The 21,209-nt window shown below is 36.4% G+C and overlaps 1 protein-coding gene across 2 annotated transcripts in view; it reads right to left on the bottom strand.

Annotated features, from left to right (window-relative positions):
* The window catches only part of SPEG (striated muscle enriched protein kinase), a 2,687,905-nt gene that overhangs the window by 626,706 nt on the left and 2,039,990 nt on the right, over positions 1–21,209 (bottom strand). For both annotated transcript variants that reach the window (XM_044075871.1, XM_044075873.1), the window contains one exon: positions 2,559–2,727. In XM_044075871.1, coding sequence (XP_043931806.1) covers positions 2,559–2,727 — 169 coding nt within the window. The remainder of the gene's footprint in view (positions 1–2,558; positions 2,728–21,209) is intronic.

Genomic DNA, 21,209 nt, shown 5'->3' with positions numbered 1-21,209 from the left:
ACTACAGAGTCTTGTGTTCCATTTGTAAAGAGTGAGACAAAACTTTATCTTGCTGTTAGCAAGAAATAATTTGTCTTTTGGAGGTAGTTCACTTGAGGAGATAGCAGGTCTCTTGGGAGGCAGATATGGACACATGGGCACTACAGAGTCTTGTGTTCCATTTGTAAAGGGTGAGACAAAACTTTATCATGCTATTAGTAAGAAATAGTTGTCTTTTGGAGGTAGTTCACTTGAGGAGATAGCAGGTCCCTCAGGAGGCAGACAAGGATGTGTGTGCACTGCAGAGACTCGTGTTCCGTTTGTAAAGGGTGAGACAAAATTTAGCATGCACACAGATGCTAGAAAGAATGACCGGCTTCTCCTAAGGGTTGAGAAGCTTTATTTTAAGATATTGTCTTGCAATAATATCCATAATGTTCTGTAAACCTTTTTGAATGCTTTTGTTGTTTTAAGTTTCTTTAATATTATTGAACCGAAATAAACTGTATTATATATCTTGCAACCATTATCAATGCCTTTTCCTTTCTTCATCAACTGTTGGTTGGATATCACAAGACAAAGTTTTAAGGTTCTGGCAGACTTATATGTGTGTGTGTGTGTGTCTGTGTGTGTGTGTGTGTGTGTGTGTGTGTGTGTGTGTTCTGAGTAAATTTAGAAAGAATTCTAACAGTGATTATCCTATAACTATCTTTCAAATTTTAAATACTCTGATCCCTGACATGGACAGAAAATTATTTTTTTAAATATATTTGATGATCAAATGTATTGATTATTTATGTATTTACATTTATTTACCAGGATAGTCTGACTGGGTTAGCAAAAGCAAATCCCTTTTTAGCAGAGGTTTGTGGAAAAGAGCTCCTTACAGCAATGTGACAAAGTACACAAAAGACAAAAAAAATGTCACAATATTTCTTCTGTTGGGTTGGCATTATACATAAGAAGCTTATTAACAAATAGTAGAAAAAGATGGAGATAATCCTACAGATTTGTAATTGCATTTACAGTTTTTGACAGTTACATACACAGAGCAGATTTATGTTAAAAAGTGCTATAGCAATGACCTGTGGCCAGCATATTGCAGAACTCACTTATTTTTCACTTGAGGAACTTTGTCACTGGGAAGGCAATGTTTTCTTGAGAAGGAGGTAAGATAGAAGAGAATGAGGTGTATTTATGAGGCAGGGAAACAAGAAAAAGATGAAACTTCAGCCACTGAAGTTAGTCTACATTAATGAAATATTAAGGCAAGAGCCATGGATAAAAACAGCAAGCACAAGGAAGAATGATAAAATGAGTACAAACGCTACCTATAACAAATGCTACCTATAACAAATGCTGCAATTCATGATGGAATTGAACTCCTGTCATTTATGAAACAATAAGGTACACAAGATTTACAAGTAGAAATGGCTGAGTGAGATTCTGCATATGAAGAATATATTGAACGGTATGTATATACAGAATGGATGTTAGATGACTGCAGAGCTCATGTCAAAACAGCAGTAAGGATTAAAATACTGGAACTGTAGATTTTAAAATGAATGGGGCAGGGTATTCTAAATAGGGAGAAAACATGATGGTTTATACAATCCTGGAGTACAAAATTCAAAATTAAAGGTGATACAGCTAATACCAATAAAAAATAAACTTGGTAATGAAATGCATAATACTTAAGGGGATATAATTTCAAAACATTTCCAGAATCACTCCAGGACAATTTGAAAGCAGTGTTGGAATGGCATGGTGGCAGTATATTTCCCACTAATAAGCTTCACCTTGTCTTAGGTTTGTTTCCTTCATTGTTCGCTTTTATATTGTGTGACTCAAATTAAAACAATTAACCAGATAGTGCTTCTGGTTCATCTTTGACAGGATTAATTCTCTGGGCTAAGATACTTGATAGAAAACATGGGATCACCTACACAAGAACGACAGCGCAAAACACCAACACCCACATAGCCGACACTACATGGTCGACAATCGAAACACCGACAACGTAATTACTGCACAAAAAAGGAAAATAAAATTTCCTTTTTTGTGCTAGCAGGGGGGGCTATGCTCCCCTGCACCCCCTGTAACTTTAATACCAACTTTGAGATCGCACTACAGTGCAGGAATGGAAATCTTTCCATTCCGCACTACGGAGACATACCGTTTCCCCATTGTCGGCATTTTGATTGTCGACCATGTGGTGTCAGTTGTGTGGGTTTCGGTCTTCTCAGCTTTCGTTCTTCTGTAGGGGACCCAAAACATCTAATATCCTCCAAATGTTAATGATTAATAGTTGTTTATTTTTTAATTGTTATACTTATTTATCTTGCACTTGGTACTTTCTAGTTAAGAGAAATGAGGTCTGATTCTTCTCTGATCTAGTTATGTATGATTGTGTGATATATGTAGATGCATATGTGTATTATATATGTGCATATAACACGTGTTCATGTGTTTATGCAAGTGAACATACACATATACACAGCATTGCCTTAGTAGGTAGTGGTACTACTGTACTGTAAGTGCATTGAAGACTACTATGCTAAGCATGCAACATAGGTTACCTTGTTGAACTGTGAGCTCTGCTTTACAGGAGACTTCACCAGCTAGATTCTTAGCAGTACAAGTGTATACACCGCTGTCCTCCTCTGTGGTATTCAAAATAACCAAAGAGCATTCATTGTCATCATACACAAAGGTCAGATGACTGCTTTCAGACAGAAGCACATCATTCTAGGTACAGAAAGAAAAGCAAAAAAAAAAACAGTTGTAATTATAGGTTTATCCTGCTTGTCATACATATAAAGGCAATATATATGGGAAAGTACACGTCTGTCATTGTTTTAGAAGGTAAAGAAGTGATACCATATTGCACAGGTCACATTTCACTACATACTAGATCCTGGTTTAATAAAATGTAAAAATATATATATATTCTTCAGAAGTTCTTGAAATCTGTGAGTTATATCTGAGTTGCAAGGTTGCATTTTCAGAATTATTAACAAACATTTGTTTGCTATATATTTCTAAATTATTTCTTAATTATTTTTCAACTCCAGTAGCATTCTGATCCTCAGCTTTGTTTTCATGGTCCTCCTGTCACTCTGAAAAAATGGACTTGTACTCCTGAATAGATCCAACTTAGGGGAGGGGAGAGTACAGGAACAAAGATCTCACATTCCATACATCTGGTGGAGAAGCCATGATAGCATTGGTTGTATCATCAATGCTGACTGATAGAACTTTTGTATTCTAGACCTTTAACCTTCATCCTGCCACAGCAGGTGAATACAGTGCTTTCCACACTGAGCTGTAACATATCTCTCAACTTTCCAGATTTTCACAGAATGTCCTGATTTTTGACTCATATTTTTTGATCTATTCCTCCCTCATACAATGTGTGGTTTTCTGGTAAATCGCTAAAGACTGAAGTCGCTAAATAATGGCATACATTTGAGTTTTAGACTTATCCTTCAGAAAATGCATGCTAATGCAAATCTTTTTATTCTAGCAGAGTTATAAGTTTAAAAGAGCAATATTTAAAATCTGCCCATATTTTTGGGCATTCCCCCCCCCATTATTTCAGCTTTGCCCAGATTTTTTGTGCTAAGAAGTTGTGAGGTATGCCCCCTACAATACTTTCCACTGAGGATACTCTTTAAAAAAAAAAAAAAAAAAACACCTTTACTGAATTATCACTTTTGACACTGGCAAACTTACATTTATATGAAAGTAATCAAACCATATTAGTAAGTTCACATTTACAAACACTATGCATCATTACATATCTGGTTATATATAATCTCAGCAACATTGCATAAATTATTCAATTCCTGCTTTCTTTTAAACATCATTCCTCCTCCAAAATGTTGCTCTATGTGTATTGTTCCCACATTTTCCATTTTTTTCTACGTAAGTTACTCCTACCCTTTTCTGAAGATCCCATTTCCTGTTATTTTGTTTCTGTTTCAATATTCATTACTTTAAGTCGAAAAAATGTCTTTTGGCTTTTCCTGGTTAGGAGTTGCCGCAGCGGAACTCCGATCCGATAATGACTGGCAGTGAATTTTTATGTTGTTGAGTTGCCAGCCCGGCCCCCAGCCTTCAAAGAGGGCACACACACGCATGCACCTACCTGCATTTCTTTAAATTCACTTGACTGTGGGGAGGACATGCAGACTCCACACAGAAGGCGCTCCAGCCAAGAATCGAACTGGATTACCTATTGCTGTGAGCTTACAACGCTAACTGCTGTATAGTTGGTTTAGATTTTAATTTCCATTATTTAGTAACTGCTTTTTTGAAAGCCACCAAAATGTTTATTTATTTATTTATCATTTTGTTGAAAATTAAACTTGACAAGGCCTTACTATGTCTAGACAATTCCGATCCTGTAGCCCAGCTCAAAAATAATTTCCTTAATTGCACTCATTTGCTCACCCAGTATTCCTGACAGAGTACTCTGCAGAAAATTTTTAAAGTCTGCCAACTTTTTACACTCCCAAAACACATGTTCCCAATTGCCTGTTTCTTCTCCAACACACTTCCAATATTTGCCATCTACCTGAAGAAAAAAGTCTTTGGAGTCTGCTTGGGGTATAAAATTATCTATGCAAACATTTACAGGCATAAATCCTAAATCCATTGTTTCTTTGTGAATTGAATATATAATCTGTCTTCCCAATCTTTTCTGACCTCTTCTGATTGATGCTTATAGTTACTTTGCAATATTTTACATGCCCTACTAATTATCCCTTTTTTAATAGATGCTTCTTTTCTAGATTCACTTAAAAACTCAACCACAGCAGGTCTTTCATTTAGGGTTCTCCTGTCCCTTTCTTGCTGTATGTGCTCTGATATCAGTCGCTGATAGGGAAGGCAATCACTAGCCTGCAATCCAAATGTCATTTTGACCTCTTCCTATTTTATTACTTTTTCTTCTTTAATTAGTTTTCCCCCATACCTTAGTTCTTTTGGCATCTTCCTCCAGTAAAGTCCAGCCCTCTGTCATCTATTTTCTGTACCCTAATTGCAGTTATCCCTATCAGCAGAATCTCCTTTCATTCCTTCATTCTCATGTTGCAGGACACTCTTGTATCAAGACTTAGTCAAATATTGCCTCTGACTGCTTCACTAAATTAATCTTGGCAGGAACTCAAACATTCAGTCAGCAGGCTACCATATAGAAGAACAAAGAGTCTGCCTCTTACAGTGGAATTTGGAATTAACATTCTTAAAGCAATCACAGCAATGTGAGGATCGGAGGGTACTTGACTTCCTGTAGGACTGGGAAGTAGCATCATTAAAAAGTGGACATAATAACTGATTGGTTGAAGGAAAATAGACTATCAAGGATGGAGAGTTTTATGATCTGAAAGGGGTCAGGAAATTGACCTCTAGATAAGGGAATCACTCCTTTCTATGGAGTATGAAACAATAAAATGAAAAAAAAAAACCGGATTAGCACTACAATAAAATATTATATATGCAATGATAGTGGCAGCAAGTAGCTATCCTGCTTAGCTCACAGTATAAGAGTAACCCACTAATGTTTTTGTAATGGTGCCTGTACCTCAGGTAGGTATTACAAAGCAGGCTGTATATGCATGTATGTGACATCTTGGTTTGTAGTGTAACACTGCAGCATTCAATGGTGTAGTTCCTTTAAACCCAGGGCTCATGTAAGTATACTACCAATAAACTATGTCAATTAATTTGGGCACACTGGAACAGCTCAGTTCAAGGTGCTGGTCTTTATAAATCTGGCCTCCAGGCTGTCCAGTACACAAACTATGAGTCAGATTAATTGTTTGCAAATGCAAACCACAAAGAGGACAGGAAAGCTGACAAAAATAAAAATGTTGCAATAAGATTGAATACAGCTATCAACACAGACATACATTTTGGAAAATCAAATACTTTACCACTTATAACTGAGCGTCATGCATTCATTCCAAATGTTGTCATGCATGGATCCTTTAAGTGCTCTGCAATGAAGGAATCCTCACACATTAAACAGAAACACTACTTCACAGCAGATGAACCTTTCGGATGAAGGAGAAGTACATAATTATGAATGAAAAAGTTGTGGGCGTAAGACATACTGTTAATGCTCTCTTCTTTGAATTCAGCAGCTCAACAAAGCAAATAGTTCAAAGTGGAATCTGAAAGTAAGATTTATATTTTTGTTTTACCCCACAGTCCTTTTACTAATGTATAACAACAAAACTGCTGCACATCAGAGTGGAATTTTTCTGGTCGTGGTCTCCTTTAAACACAAGTGCATTTTCATTCTTATACCAGATAACTGACTGTACTGCATATTATTAGCTATGTTTCTTTCAGTTCTATGCAATTACCTATCAATCTGTTACATATACATCTATGTGTGTCAATACACACACACACGCATATAGTGGCATATTAGCATACCAGTGTCCAGAAGAACATAAAATATATTATGCTTTTTATTGCACAGTTAGTGGTGCAGCATATTTTTATGCAGACAGGTAAACCTAAGGAAATAACTTTTTGTAATGACAACTAAAGGGGAAAACATACAGAATACCTATTTTTTTTTTAAGTCCCAAAGATATCTGTTTACCGGTTTTCTTGGTTATATAACTCTGTATTTGTCCATCTTTATGTCTCCATCTTTTCACTGCTAGTGCAATACAAAATGTGGACTGTAAATAATTCACACAAAATCCAGTAATTCTATTTTGAGCAAGAATTAATGTCCACGGTACCCAGGTTCTTACAATTATCTGTCTTTTCTCTGGATTCCTTTTCAAGAAGATGTCCACATTTCTGCAGGTATAATTATCAATGATTCTTCTTTCTTTTCTTTTACTGCAGCACACTACCTAAAACAGGTGTTCCAGCACACAATGCTACTGTATTACAGGCCAGCTTTATTCTCTGTATTGGTACGGCTGCAGCCCTCTTTTTATATATATTACCTAATTAAATAACTGGTTTCATTAAATGAATCATGTAGGCATCCTTTCTGTCTAATACATAATGGCACCCAAATATTTAAAGCAACAGTTTAGTGATTGGCCTTTATTCACAACATTTACATTTTTTGATGCAACAATTCTGTCTATATTTGTTCACACTATTTGCATCATTTTGAGACACTAACACCATTTTGGGAAGAACTACCACACTATGTTACAAAATAGATGTTTTTGCAAACACATAATGCCCATATTTGTACAATGAATGCTAAATGACTATGGATATGCTATTTTGGTTGCAAAAATGCTGAATTATTGTGAAAATTCTACATTGCAATGCCTATATGGTTGCATCTGAGTTGACATGCAAATGCAATATACTATGATAAAGTAAGTAGCAGAGAGCATAATAATTTGAAACACCTTTAAAACTTACAGTTAAAAGGAATGTTTTCAACCCAATTTCAGCACAGACATTCGATGCTCATTGCAGATGGAAAATTTCACCAAGAGAAGGTACTGTTGCTGTTTTTTTTTTTTTTTTTTTTTTTTTTAAAATAATGAATTATTGTAAAAATGCTATATTGGAATGCAAATACTGTTCATTTTGAGTTGCCATGTATGCATCATATACTATGATAAAGTAAGCAGGAGAGAATGTGATAATTTGGGACACTCTTAAAATAGACAGTAAAACACACATACATATGCAAAATATATTGGGGTCTGGTGCATGATACATAAAGCATCAGCTACTGTAGGCTTAAGGACTGAATTTCATGATGAGTGGTTATTCCTGACACTGAATGACTCCCTTAATCTTATAGCACAAAATATCAAAAGAATCAGACAAACTAGACCCCCCATAATTAATTTCTCTGATTTGTTTACTATGCATTTAGTGCTAGACCAGTATTTTTTCTAGCTGTTTTCCTTGTCTGCCTGCTAATCATAGAGACACCTATGATCAGAACTGAGACCATTTACTCTAGAAGGGTGCAGGGAATCCCCTTTCACAGATCTACAATATAAGTTATATCTATGACACATTGGGAAGTATGGTGCTCTCAACAGCATCCCAGCAGTGAGACCTACTTTTGATGAATGGTCATAATGCCTCCCCTAAGGTGGCTATGTGGGCACCCTCTAACAGGTTATGTTCTGTTCCCACATGCATGACCATCAAAGGTGCCAACATCAGCTTGGGTGGCCATGCCCACATCATCCCCACAAAAGCCTCTTCTGATTCTGTTCCAGCTGTGCAGCAGGGATCGTGTCTGAGAGTGACAGCTAAGACCCTCCCCCTCCACACATCCCTTGCCATAACATCAACTGAATATGCATCACCTGAGTTACAGTCAAGGCTTTCCCCCTCTACTTCACCAGCACAGCTTATGTTAGAGTGATATTTCACAATGATACAAATGGGCTATGTTAATTGCTAATGGTTGCACTTAAAAGTGCTCTAGGTAAATTGCACAGATGTGTAGAGTTTTATGAATGGACAATCTCAGGAATGATTTTGTCATTTTGTTGCTGAGGTAAATTTTATTATTATTTTTTTAAGTAACAGTTCATTTAATTGATATAACTTGGTAGTGTATTGAGGTTTTCGTAAACTATGATGTTTCTGTTGTTAGCTAGTTTTAACAGAATTAATTCCTTTTCATTGATAATACTATTTTCTGATTGGTTATTTGTGGTTGGTGTTTCCTTTTGCTATTTATTCTTTTATTTAAAAAAAAGTTTAATTCCAATAAGCATCACTTCTACTAATGACTGATTTAGGTGGGTAGTGTTTTTATTTGGGGGGGGGTACATGCAGATTTTGTGTGTGCAGTGAGTGAAATACAATCTGTTCCAGTTATTTTTTTTTAATTTTACTGAGAATACTGAAATTTGACTAAGTATAGATTTGGATTTAAGGTGCTGTTTTAGGTGGCTATTTTTTGGATATATCAGTATCGCCTTTTTATGTAAGCAGCATGCAAAGTTAAAATGTTTACACTGTGGTGAAAAATACATGGCCTGTGTTTCTGTTTTTTTTTTTTTTTTTATCAAACAGGTTTAAATTACACTAAGTGTAGATTTTGGTTTATAGTATGGGAGGCTGGGCTCTGATGTTTTGGGGGTGTAAGTGCCTCATATCTGTGTATGATTGTGCAAACTTTGACTTTAGTATTTTGTGAGTAACATAAATAAGGCAGATTTAAAGAGAACTGATGATGCAGCAAAGATGTAGATGAACTGGTCAAAATGATCCCAAGAGTATGAACAAATGGTTATGGTGTATCATTGGGTGTAGATAAAATTCATCTACTCACTGTAATCCATATATATTTTTATAGATATCTACATACATTTTAGCATATTATTAACATCTGTCAGTGTAGATACGTTGTATCTGTTTACCTGTTTTCTTGGTTATATAACTCTATATATCTGTTCATATCTCCATCTTTTCATTGCTAGTGTGATGGAAAATATGGATTGTAAATAATTTAAAATAATAAAAAAGGAAAAAGGCAACAATAATTGAGCAATTTTACGTCTGTCCTGGTATGAACAGCTACATTTAAGACAAGCTATAGTGCTTTCAGACAGAATAATGACATTATCTCATCAGTATCTGAATAATTCAGTCTACTGAGATCACCTTAGGAATATAAACTTTAACAATTGTGCATTATGTAGGTTAATCTACAAAACTGTGCATGTCTTCTTTGTCACTTTTTGGGTTTATGTATGTGTCCCTGAGAACATGAGAATGTACCACAGGTGAACTGGCATCCCTCCAGTTTGGCTAAAGGTGAGCGTGCTGTGTAGGTGTGTTTGTGCATTTCAAGAAAGACCTGGCTTGCAAGAGGCAGTGTCAGTGTTTGTGTGCGTGCGTGCGTATGCATGCATACATGTGTGTGCGCGTGCGTGAGTGTGAATGTATGCATACGTGTGTGTGTGTGTGTGTGTGTGTGTGTGTGTGTGTGTGTGTGTGTTTGTGAGTACCAATTTTTATCTCTGCAACTACACAGTATTGCTGAGCGCATACATAATTCTTCTCGGTAGCAGTAAAAAGAAATGCAGTTAACAGTCTATTATGTTTCAAAAGTATGACATAAAATGCATCAAAGAACATCCAGATCTTATAAATTCTAATGACATGGCAGCTACCATATCCCACACCAACTGATTTTGACAAAGACTTAATGTTGGCCTCTGCTCTCAGCCCATCTATTCTAAAACAAGGCCTGCATGAAGGTGTGCACAGAAGGTTGCTGCAGCTTGTGTGAAGGGATGGGGATGGTGTAGCCATTATTTCTTTAATTTTCCTCAAAGTAAAACCTCAGATGGTCAATATAGCTTGTGAGGGGACTGAGGACAGTTTAGTCATTATATCTCTAGCTTTCCTCACAAATATTAGTGGTCTGCACAGATAGTTGCTATAGCTTGTGTTGAGGCTGGGGACAATGATTTTGTTAACTTTTCTCACAAGCCTCAAACGTGAGCTCAGAAGGTCATTACAGCTTATGCAAGGGTACTGTACTGCCAAGGAACAACAATTTGGAACTCACTACTGTGGACATTACCTTTTTTAATTATCTCAAAATCAAACATCAGATACCTATACAGGTGGTTATCTTTTGGGGAAAGGAATAAGGAGCCATGCTGTGTATGTACATCTGACATGAATGTGTTGAAATGTGTTCCTTTTTTTATTTGATATTTCAGTTTTGTCCCATTGGCACATCAAAGGGTACACAGAAAGTGGTTGCCTTTTGGATGTAATGGGTGAGGAGACATGTTGTGTATATGTATGACATCAGCCACTTGAAATGTATGGCTGTTGCCATTTGTACTTTCTCTTTCATCCCAATCTAAAACAAGAGGAATACACAGAAGGGGTCTGCCTTTTGATTTGGGGGTAGAGAGGCAGACAGACTGTTTCCAGACAGGATTTATGTATCCTTGCAAACATCTGTCATCTCATTTTAATGTGAGCTATTATTTTGTCAGCTTTAAACATTGAGCATTGACTACAACTTTTTTCTTTCTTGAAAGAGAAAATAATTCTGAATTTCTTTACAAACTCATGATTTTGGTTTAGGCTTTTACTGGATCAAAAGGTTGGAAAATAGTTTAAAATGCACCTCAAAGCATCTGTAATCCCATGGTTTAATTCACATATTCCTTATAGAATTATTATTGTGCAGTCTTGGTCATTTAGGGTATGTTGAAAGGATTCAAGGAAAAGTAATGTCAAACCGGAATTTCTTTTCTTATTTATTATTTTTGTTTAGGCTGTTATTGGATGAATAGATTGTTCCATGGGTGTAAAATACACCTCAGAGCATCTAGAACAACATGGCTTTGGGATGAAAACTGAAGACTAAGACACAATTTGAGAAAATGAAGAAAAATGTAATCTATATAGTCTGGGGAGGCCAGACTTGAGGGAATAAAGTGGTGTGCAGTTGCAGTTGGGAAGCAATAGGAGGTGTTATTGAACTTTTTGTACAGGACACCATTTCACCTAAGGCAGGCCCTGCACATAGAGTTGTTGTAGTGTAACATCACTGCAGCTGAATGCTAGTCACTGTGAATATCCCTGTGTGGGATGGGCCAGCTTGGTGGGGTACACAGGCCTATTGTAATGTAAGAGCAGTCTAACTAGAGTTCAGTTTGCGCATGCTACAAACAGTTTCTAGCTTGAACTAAGAAGTTGCTTAGAAGTTGTGGCAGCAACAGGCTGATACTTACTTAGGAAGTTTTAGGGGGTTCTCTAACTTGACACTTGCTGGGGTCCTCCAAAATTCTAACACCAGCCCTGGTTACCAGTAGGGTTACTACCCATCCTGATTCACTCAAGATAGTCCTAATTTCAGCCATGTACCTACAAAGTCTCATAGTGAAACACTAAATGTTTGGATTCAGTTATGGCCACTAATTAATACATTTGATTTTCTGAATGCCTGAACTGGTGACTCAGAAATCTACTCATCATCACAGTGCTTTTATATACATATACATTATATATATATATATATATATATATATATATATATATATATATATATATATATAGATATATTGTTAAATGTCCTTGTTTGAGAGAAGGACATTATGCGACTGATGATTCAGTCAATGTGACTGTGACATTCTTTTGAACTTAGAGTAGGTGAGCAGGTGAGCAAACACAGTCAGAAAGACTAGACTGCTTTCTTTCCAGGGTTCAAATGTATTTATTTTTATTTATTTCAACAGGTATGTGAACTGGACCACACCTGTGCCTTACACAGACACAATCTAGTTAGAGAGAATAAATAGCTAAATAAATAAAAATATACTACAGGAATGTACATCTATAAAAAAGATACAGTAAAGTACACTTATATACAAATATCAGTGCAAGGCAAATAATAATTACAGCTAAGTACACAATCCCCGGCTTGATTCAGTTATTTATTACTCTAATTCTAACTTTGTCTATTAGGTGGCACCCTTTACTTGCTTGTCTTATATCCCATTCTCCCCTTCTCCAGTATTCAACCCCTCTCTTCTGCTTAGCTCTGTCGTCTCTTTTTACTCTCCTTGTTCCTGCATCTGACTGATCTATCACCCTATCTCCCTTTCCCCTCACCTCTATCCCTTGTACACAAATTACTGTGGTAATTCTACCCACTCACCTGGAACTGTCTAAGTGCTCCTCTAAGATCAGTTGCTTACTGATTGTCTCTTAGCTTCTCATCCTTTACTTGCTCTAACCCGCTCCGTTTGCCTTGCAGGCTCACTTTGCTCCTCTACCCTACCTCAATTTCCACCCACCCCCAGGGGTCCTAACCTTCTAGTTCTCTGACCACTCCCCCATTTTCAGCTCACCTATCACACATTACTCCACCCTCTTACCCATCCAATACCTATCTTTGCCTACTATAACATATACTCTATTTATTCCCTCGCTTCCTCTCTACCATTTCTTTTCATTTTAACTTCCCACATTTCCTTCAGATACATCCCTATCGCTATGCCTCCACTTCTAAACTCTAATAATTTAAAACATATACTCATTTTATCACTTCTTTCTTTCCTTATGCTATCTTACCTTCTAACCTCATATGAACAACTTAGCCTCAAAGACACACATTCTTTCACTCAGTATACTAGCCCACCTTCCCAAAACACATTCCAACCATTCTCAAACAACATTTCTTCTCCTAGCTACCTTCTAGCAAGATTTCATAGAAAGTTCCATATTACCTACACTAACCAGGCATACAAAAAAAAACATTATACATCTCCTCCAAACCCTCTGACACCAAAATAAGACTACTTCTCTCCCTTATAGCAGGTGACATTCATCCCAACCCTGGCCCAAACAACACTGCCACTATAAATCCCCTTTTTTTCTCCACCCTTATGCTCTTAACTTTCCTTCCAAACCCCCAAACTCTCTCTCTGTAGCTGACCTTAACATCCGCAGCATTAATAATAAAATTGCCCAGCTCCATGCACTGATATACACTCATTTGACATCCTTTGCCTAACTGAAACTTGGCTCAAACCAACAATCCAAGACAGGGAAATTACTCCCCCAGGTTACAACATCTTAAGACTAGATCGTAAATCCAAAAAGGGCGGTGGTTTAGCAATTCTCTATAAAACAGGCATGCAAATTACTGTTATCCATGAAAAACCTCCCTCTGTTAGTAACTCTGAAATCCTTATCTTTAAATTACACCTTAATATCCACAAATCCATCTGTATTATTTGCACCTACCTTCCACCTGAAAATAATATTAATACCCTAGAATAAATTCTTAGTTGTCTCTCTATTAAATACCCACAAGAAAATATACTACTAGGTGATGTCAATATAGACTGGAAAACCTGCTCCTCAAGAGTCCCCCCTCCCTCCTAAACCTCCATGGCTTTTCACAAACCATTAACACCCCTACAAAAACTAACAAAAAAGAAAGTATATTGGATTGGATTCTGATAAATAGTCACCACCAAAATTACAAAGTAGGAAAACTACATGATGACTTAAGTGACAGTGCCCTCACCTACTTAATAAGACACAAAAGTTCTACCCCTAGCCTTACTAAATATAAAAAGGTCAGAACAAATAGAAACTTTAACCCTGAATCCTTCCTTGCTAAACTAAGAACTACAAATTGGTCTCCTCTTAAACTTCTGCCACTAGATGACACTGTAGCATACTTCAACTCTAAGTTCTTATCTGTACTAGACTCTCATGCCCCTATAAGATCTGTTATAATTCACTCAAAACAAGCCCCTTGGCTTTCAAAAGATACACGGCATAAAATTATTCTGAAAAATAAGCTCTGGACCAAATACCATAGCACTAAAGATCCCAGCGACCAACTTAAATTTAGACAAATAAGAAACATTACAAAAAAAGCCGTACCTCTAGACAAAAGAAATTACTTCTGCAACTTACAACAAACTAAACAACTAAATCCACAAAAGTTTTGAGCAGGAATAAATAGACTCTTAAAACCTGTCCACTCTGACACCCCATACCCCTTAGGCTCTTCCCAGAACAACCCAAAACAAACTGCTGATGCCTTTAATACATTCTTCACTGAAACTGTCCAGTCTCTATCTAAACAACTATCCCCCGATATATCATCTCAGCCCACCTCCCCTTCCACTTCTATTCCCCCATTACAACTGCAACCTGTACCCACATCCCTTATCTTCTCTCTTCTCCACAAACTTAAACCCTCCCCTCCATCTGCTGACCTTCTACCTTCCCAATATCTATAAATTGCAGCCAAGCTATTAGCCTATCCTATTTCCATTCTGATTAACAGAACCATTAATCGAAGGCTACATTCCTTCAGTCTGGAAAATTTCACATATTATTCCCCTACATAAAGGTGGTAACTCAATAGAACTTTCTAATTACCGACCCATAACCCTTCTCTCCCCCCTTGCTAAAATCATGGACAAATGTATCCAAAACCAGCTACTTAATCACCAGTTAAATAACAACCTCCTATCCAACTGTCAGCATGGCTTCCGACCCTTCCACAGCACCACTTCTGCCCTCCTTTCCTTCACTGACTGCATCAACAAAAATCGGAACAATAATATCCTTACCTCTGCTGTCTTCATCGACCTATCCAAAGCCCTCGATATGGCCAATCACCAGATACTAATAAATTTACTGAAAACATTAGCCCTAGACTTTTGTGCCATAAAGTCGTTCCACTCCTGTCTTCATAATAGACAACAGGCAGTGCTCTGGCATAATAAGTTATCCAACCACCTCCCCATTTCCCTAGGAGTTCCCTAAGGCTCTATTCTTGCCCCCCTTCTGTTTTCTATGTTTATTAATGATCTGCAAACTAGTATTCCCTTAGCTACCTGTATACAATATGCTGATGATTCTACTGTGATCTGTTCTGCCTCATCCCCCTCTGAACTGCACTCTATCATCCAGCAGACTTTTTAACCTGTTGAAACATGGTTCCTTAAATTATGTCTAATCTTAAACCCTAAAAAAAACAAATTGTTACTTTTCTCCCCCACCTGTAAATGACCTGCACTCAACTTCTCTGTCCTGACTAATAATGGCACCAGCATATCTCCAGACCCCTCTACCAGGCTCCTTGGAGTTGAGATAGATAACAACCTATCCTTTGACTCTCACATAAACAACATTATAAAATTAGTCAACAGAAAACTAGGCTCCCTTTATAGAATTAAACCATTCCTTACTCCACTTGCCAGAACCTCCACTGCCCACTCCCATCTGGTTTCAACCCTCCATTATGCCTGTCCTATTTATACTAACCTGTCCAAAACTAACCTCAGTAAACTGTTTGCTGCCTACAACAGTATTTGCCTCTGGCTCTACTTTTAGAACTCACCATTGCAAAAACTTAAAGGAATTAGGATGGCTTGAATTGCAAAATCTGATCTTGTTTCATCAACTGTCCTTAGCCCAAAAAATCCTGTACAAACCCACTAACACCCCTATACTCACTTCCCTTATAACTCCTTACTGCAACCTCAAAAGCCTACGTTCCTCTAACAAACTTCTCATAGCAACTTGTAAATCCAACAACTTGGCTGCTTACTCCTTGTTCTCTAACACTATTGGAAAATCCTGGCACTCTCTGCCTGACAATCTCTCTTCCATCTCCTCTCCTCACTGCTTCAAAACCCAGCTCAAAACTTTCCTTAGTACCCGCTGGCTCTGCCCCTGCACAAACCTTGACTAACATTTCCCTCTACTTCTAGTACTTCCACCTTTTCTGCTTACTAACTTTATTCTACAACTTAATTGTCTGTTTTCCTACTCATTGTCTAATCCATTAGTATGTACTTTAAGTCCTAACTGTTGCACCTGAAACAACTTGCTACTGTAAATGCTCATTAACTAAGGTTGTAATTTCTGTCTATCAATGTATGTATTTTGGAGCTTTTCTCCCCGGGCCTCCACTGAAAATGGACTCAAATCCAGTTGGACCAGCCCGGTCAACAAATGTAAATAAAATATTAATGCATTCTCTTGCCCCCCCCCCCCCCGTGATAGCATGTCTTTGGCCACATCCCCATGAAGTACTTTGGACATTTTAAAAAGTGACAATCATAATCCTCCTCCTTTTACTATTCTTTAACCCCTTATCATTTCAAGAAATATAAGTAATTCATCAACAGTTATAGCTTACATCTTAGCTTTAATTAATTTCTGATAGCAGTAATCTCTGTTGGTAGTATATACTTACATATCAATTAAGTAATGTTAGACATACACAACAGCAACATATTAACTAAGCATTATGCCAAAATTTAGATTCATATCTACTAATGTAGAGACATGTTATATAAATTGTAATACTTATTCTAGGCCAAATACTGCACTCATGTCTTATAGTGCTCATCTACAACCAAAAACAATAAATAGTGAAAATCTGCTATTGACAGAATCAAAGCTAATTAGATTTATATACAGCAATGTATAATAAAATAGTGTAACTGATCCAGAATATCCAAATGAATTTTATAAGGAAAAGAAAAGAAAAATGTATTGCATAGTTCTTCTACTCTGGTGGTAGCCTAATGCCTGCAGTCTTACTCCTTAAATGCTGTTGGAGAGATGGTGATAGCCATGACTGCCACCATTAACCACAGCACATACTATGCTAACTCCATCTGGGTTTGAAGGCAAAGAAAGCAGGCAGAGTCAAACATCTTATTCCTAAAATAGTATCACATACTTGCCCATGACTGGGATTTGTTATAAATCCTATCAGCATTCATGACAGTTGTTGCCTTTTGCTATTTCCTTAGATCATGCAGTATCATGTTGTTATATAAGTGCTCATACCTGATGCCTGGCAGTGGAAATTTTGAAACATTTCCAGATTCACCAGCCAACACTTCCCACATTGCATAGATCAGACATTTTCAATGGACTGCTATATACATCTATATATATATATATATATATATATATATATAGATAGATAGATAGATATATGTAACATCTGTGTCAAATGGATGAATGTACTGATGCTAGAAACTTCAAATAGGAGTAATTTTGTAGGTGAAGATTAGAATGCCTATGTTTCCCTTTGGGAAGCGTAACACTCATGCCAGCATACTATCCAGTGAGCATAACTTCCGCATCATACGCTATGGTCACCAATTGTAAACTACCACACAAAAACTAATATTTCTGGAGGCTTTAAATTGCTCTACTTTGCTTGGACTTTGCTGTCTTCATCTATACAAATTTTAAACAATCTAAAGAAGCTATTTTTGACATTAATGAAGTAACACCAGCTTCAGTTTTATTTTCAAAATGAGACAAACTTCATTGTGTCTGCTAGTATTTTAGATATACAGTTAACTACTTTCTAAATACCTCCACAGTAGCAGATAAAGTTAATGGTTTTATCAAACATCCCCTGCATTTTGTAGACAACTTAAATGTATAATGCATACTACCATTATTACTCTGACAGGTAGACCTTAGACCATGCTCACCAAGTGTCCTTTGGCAATGTTGACAAAGCCAAGGAGGCTGAAAAATCTCCACATCTTCAATCCAATTATCTCTGCATCACAAATTAATGTAATTCTCCAGCTCTATTAAGCTAAATACTGTGGCAATAGCTACCTCTGATCTTATGACCCATATGTTACCTGACATTACTACTAAGCCCTTTCCTTCAAAAAGTTAACTAACTTGTTTAATATATGTTTAGTTGTACATTTTACTCTCAAAAAAATTTATTCTAAGGTGTTCTTTCTACTTATTTAATAAACATTTGTTCAGCTTTCATCTAATGGTTTGGCTTGTGAAGGTTAGTATTGACTTGCAATGCTCTGACTGGCTGAGAGCATTGGACATGAACTACTAATATTTGAACATCTACCATCCACAACCCTCTTTGTTTCCATTGTTGCTCGTGGGGTCAGGGTGCCATATCAACAGTGACAATCATCTAGAGCCAATGTTCACACTGTCTGGTAGCTAGGCCTGCTGTTGATATGTTATGCTGAATTTCCAGGATGTGGATTTATTAAGAAAATAAAATTAATATATATGTATGTATGTATTTATTTATTTATTTATTTACTTACTTACTTTTGTTAACTGGGATAGTCCAACTTGGTGTTAGCCCATTTTCAAGAGTCCCAGGAGCGAAGCCCCAAAAACAGAGAAAAATAATACAAAAAGTTATCACAACATAAGCACCTAAGGTAAATTAAATTTAGAGAGAGAAAAAGTGCACAATATTTATAATAATAAAAAAAATATGAGTATACTAGCAAAGTAATAATCAAGTGAGTCAACGTGAAAGAGAGTAAAGAGACAGCAAGGGAAGAAGGCAAATGTCAAAAAAATTAAAGCATAACATATGAAAAATTTACAAAAAGAAATATATAAGCAGTAATTAAATATATAGCATAGAGGAGTAGGGAGGATTCAGTGAAGAGGGAAAGCAAGGAGAGAAGAAGAAATACAAAGAAAGAGAGAAAAAAGTGGAGGAGAAAAGTATAATAGGAGAGCGGGCCAAGAAGTTTGAATATGTATAAGCTTTATTAAAATAATGAAAGCCATTGTTACATGTTCTGTTCCATGGTCTACAATGGAATTGGAACTGCATTTGAAAAGCAATGTTGTGCTTTAAGAAACATTGTCTTTTTCACCCTTCTGTCCAGTCACACAGATGTTTCACTGTTTTTGTAAAGTCTGCTACTTTCTTGTAATTATACCAGCCTCAAACATGTTGTTTTTCATAAAATAAAAAAGCCTGCCTCACCAATGTAGTAACCTTGCCACGTTGACTTACTGGTAATTATTTTATTAGTCCATAGGACTTGTAGTTAATACTCTTAAAGTTGGAGCGTTGATAGGTTGTGAAAGAAATTAAGCTAGTGATGTGTAAACATGTTTACTTCAGTTTTTAAAAAAAAGAATTCTGAAGTGAAAATGTTAAGTTTGTTATTTGAACATTAAAGTACATATTTTTTTCTGAAGACAAAAATGTACATACAAATATATTTGTATATGTCTAACCTAACAATGGTTGATAGTGTATAATACATAAAACATGTGGCCAGAGTGGAAAAGTTAAGCAACCAGAGTCAATAATTCCACATCCATAGAACAGTCCATTGATGAGTGAATGAAAAGATTGCTGTTACACCTGGCATGGGGCAATGACTGTAAATATATGAGATTCCAGTGGGCCCAAATGATACATTTAAATATGCTTAAATAAAATGTATCCAGCCATTCAGAACCAAAAAAAAACAAAAGAAAGTACAGTTTGGAATATATGAATTTATATGTTTTTTTTTTTTGCAGGTGGAGAGTGAGGCCCCACATATGCATTATACTAGGTTAAGAGCTCTACCAAGAAACTATATTTTCATATACAGATAAAGAGAATGGAACACAAGTACATACATTCAAGCTCATAGTTAGAATATGGGTCTGATTTAACGTTAAAGAAAATTCTAGACTCCACAATCTCATTTGAAATGTTAGGTAAGCGGTAAATGGATACTACACAAGAGACAGTAACAAATCAGATAAAGTGAAAGAAGTGTGTAATAAAGACAATAATAAAGAAATAAAATGCACTGAATCACAATCTATGTGTAAACGCAGCATATAAGGGAAAAATGTAAGGAGGCTGTGGACAGGTGCAATATGCACACACAGATATGTATACCCAGCAAAGAGAAGACATCCGATGTACAAGAATGAAAAATCACTTTGCAGGGTTAGGTAAAAAGAACAACAGAGATGAAAAGCCACAGTGCAGAAACAAAATGTATAATGATCAAAAGTACACAAACATAGAGAGATTAAGGTTACATATAGAGAAAGTATCAAAGTACAGCAAAACAAGCCAGAAAACAGGAAAAATGAAAGAACACATTTGCGTATCTATATGTATATATATATATATATATATATATATATATATATATATATATATACATACACACACTCACACACACACACACACACACACACACACACACACACACACACACACACACACACACACACACACACACATCAAATAAGGAGGGCAGCAATGCAATACTGATAATGGCAAAGATGAACCTGCAGGTGAGCTAAACTCAAATGCATCTATAAATATACTCTCAAGTGCAAATTATGAAATGTTAAGATCAAAGCCAAATTACAGAAAGCAAGTACACTTATAACTCAGCAAAACTTCTCCACATGAATGGATGTTTTGGGCAGAAGCAAGGGTGAATGATGAGAAGACAAAAGCCACTGTTATTAGATGTAATGAAACTATATTAAATCATTTGAACTATCCCACAGTAAGGTCCACTAGAGAAAATACAAATACTAATTTAAGCTGCATCAACAGCAAAAGAAACCAACTTGAAAAATCTATAACATGAATACAGCTGCTTGTATGAATGCACTGAAAAAAATAAGGACCTATTAGGTCACGCTACATACAGTTTCCCTAATAAATCAGTAGCCCAGTCACAAATAAGAATACATTTTCACCTTGGAAAAGCAGAACAGCTAGAGAAATTAGGAAATACAGAACTAACTAAAAAGGTGTCAGGGCCTATACCATGGGTCTAACTCAGTTTTACACCCCATAAACCTAAGAAACCCAAATACTATGTATGGGTCCATATGGCTTATAGGTAAATACTAAGCTATCAGTCTGACGACTATTACAAGCCTAGCAAACAATAAAATGTCAGAAT

This window comes from Protopterus annectens, chromosome 6.part1, assembly GCF_019279795.1.
Source record: "Protopterus annectens isolate FY-2018-M chromosome 6.part1, PAN1.0, whole genome shotgun sequence".
Classification (NCBI taxonomy): domain Eukaryota; kingdom Metazoa; phylum Chordata; order Ceratodontiformes; family Protopteridae; genus Protopterus; species Protopterus annectens.
The sequence above is the reverse complement of the archived record's forward strand: the minus strand, read 5'-3'. Positions and strand labels throughout refer to the sequence as shown.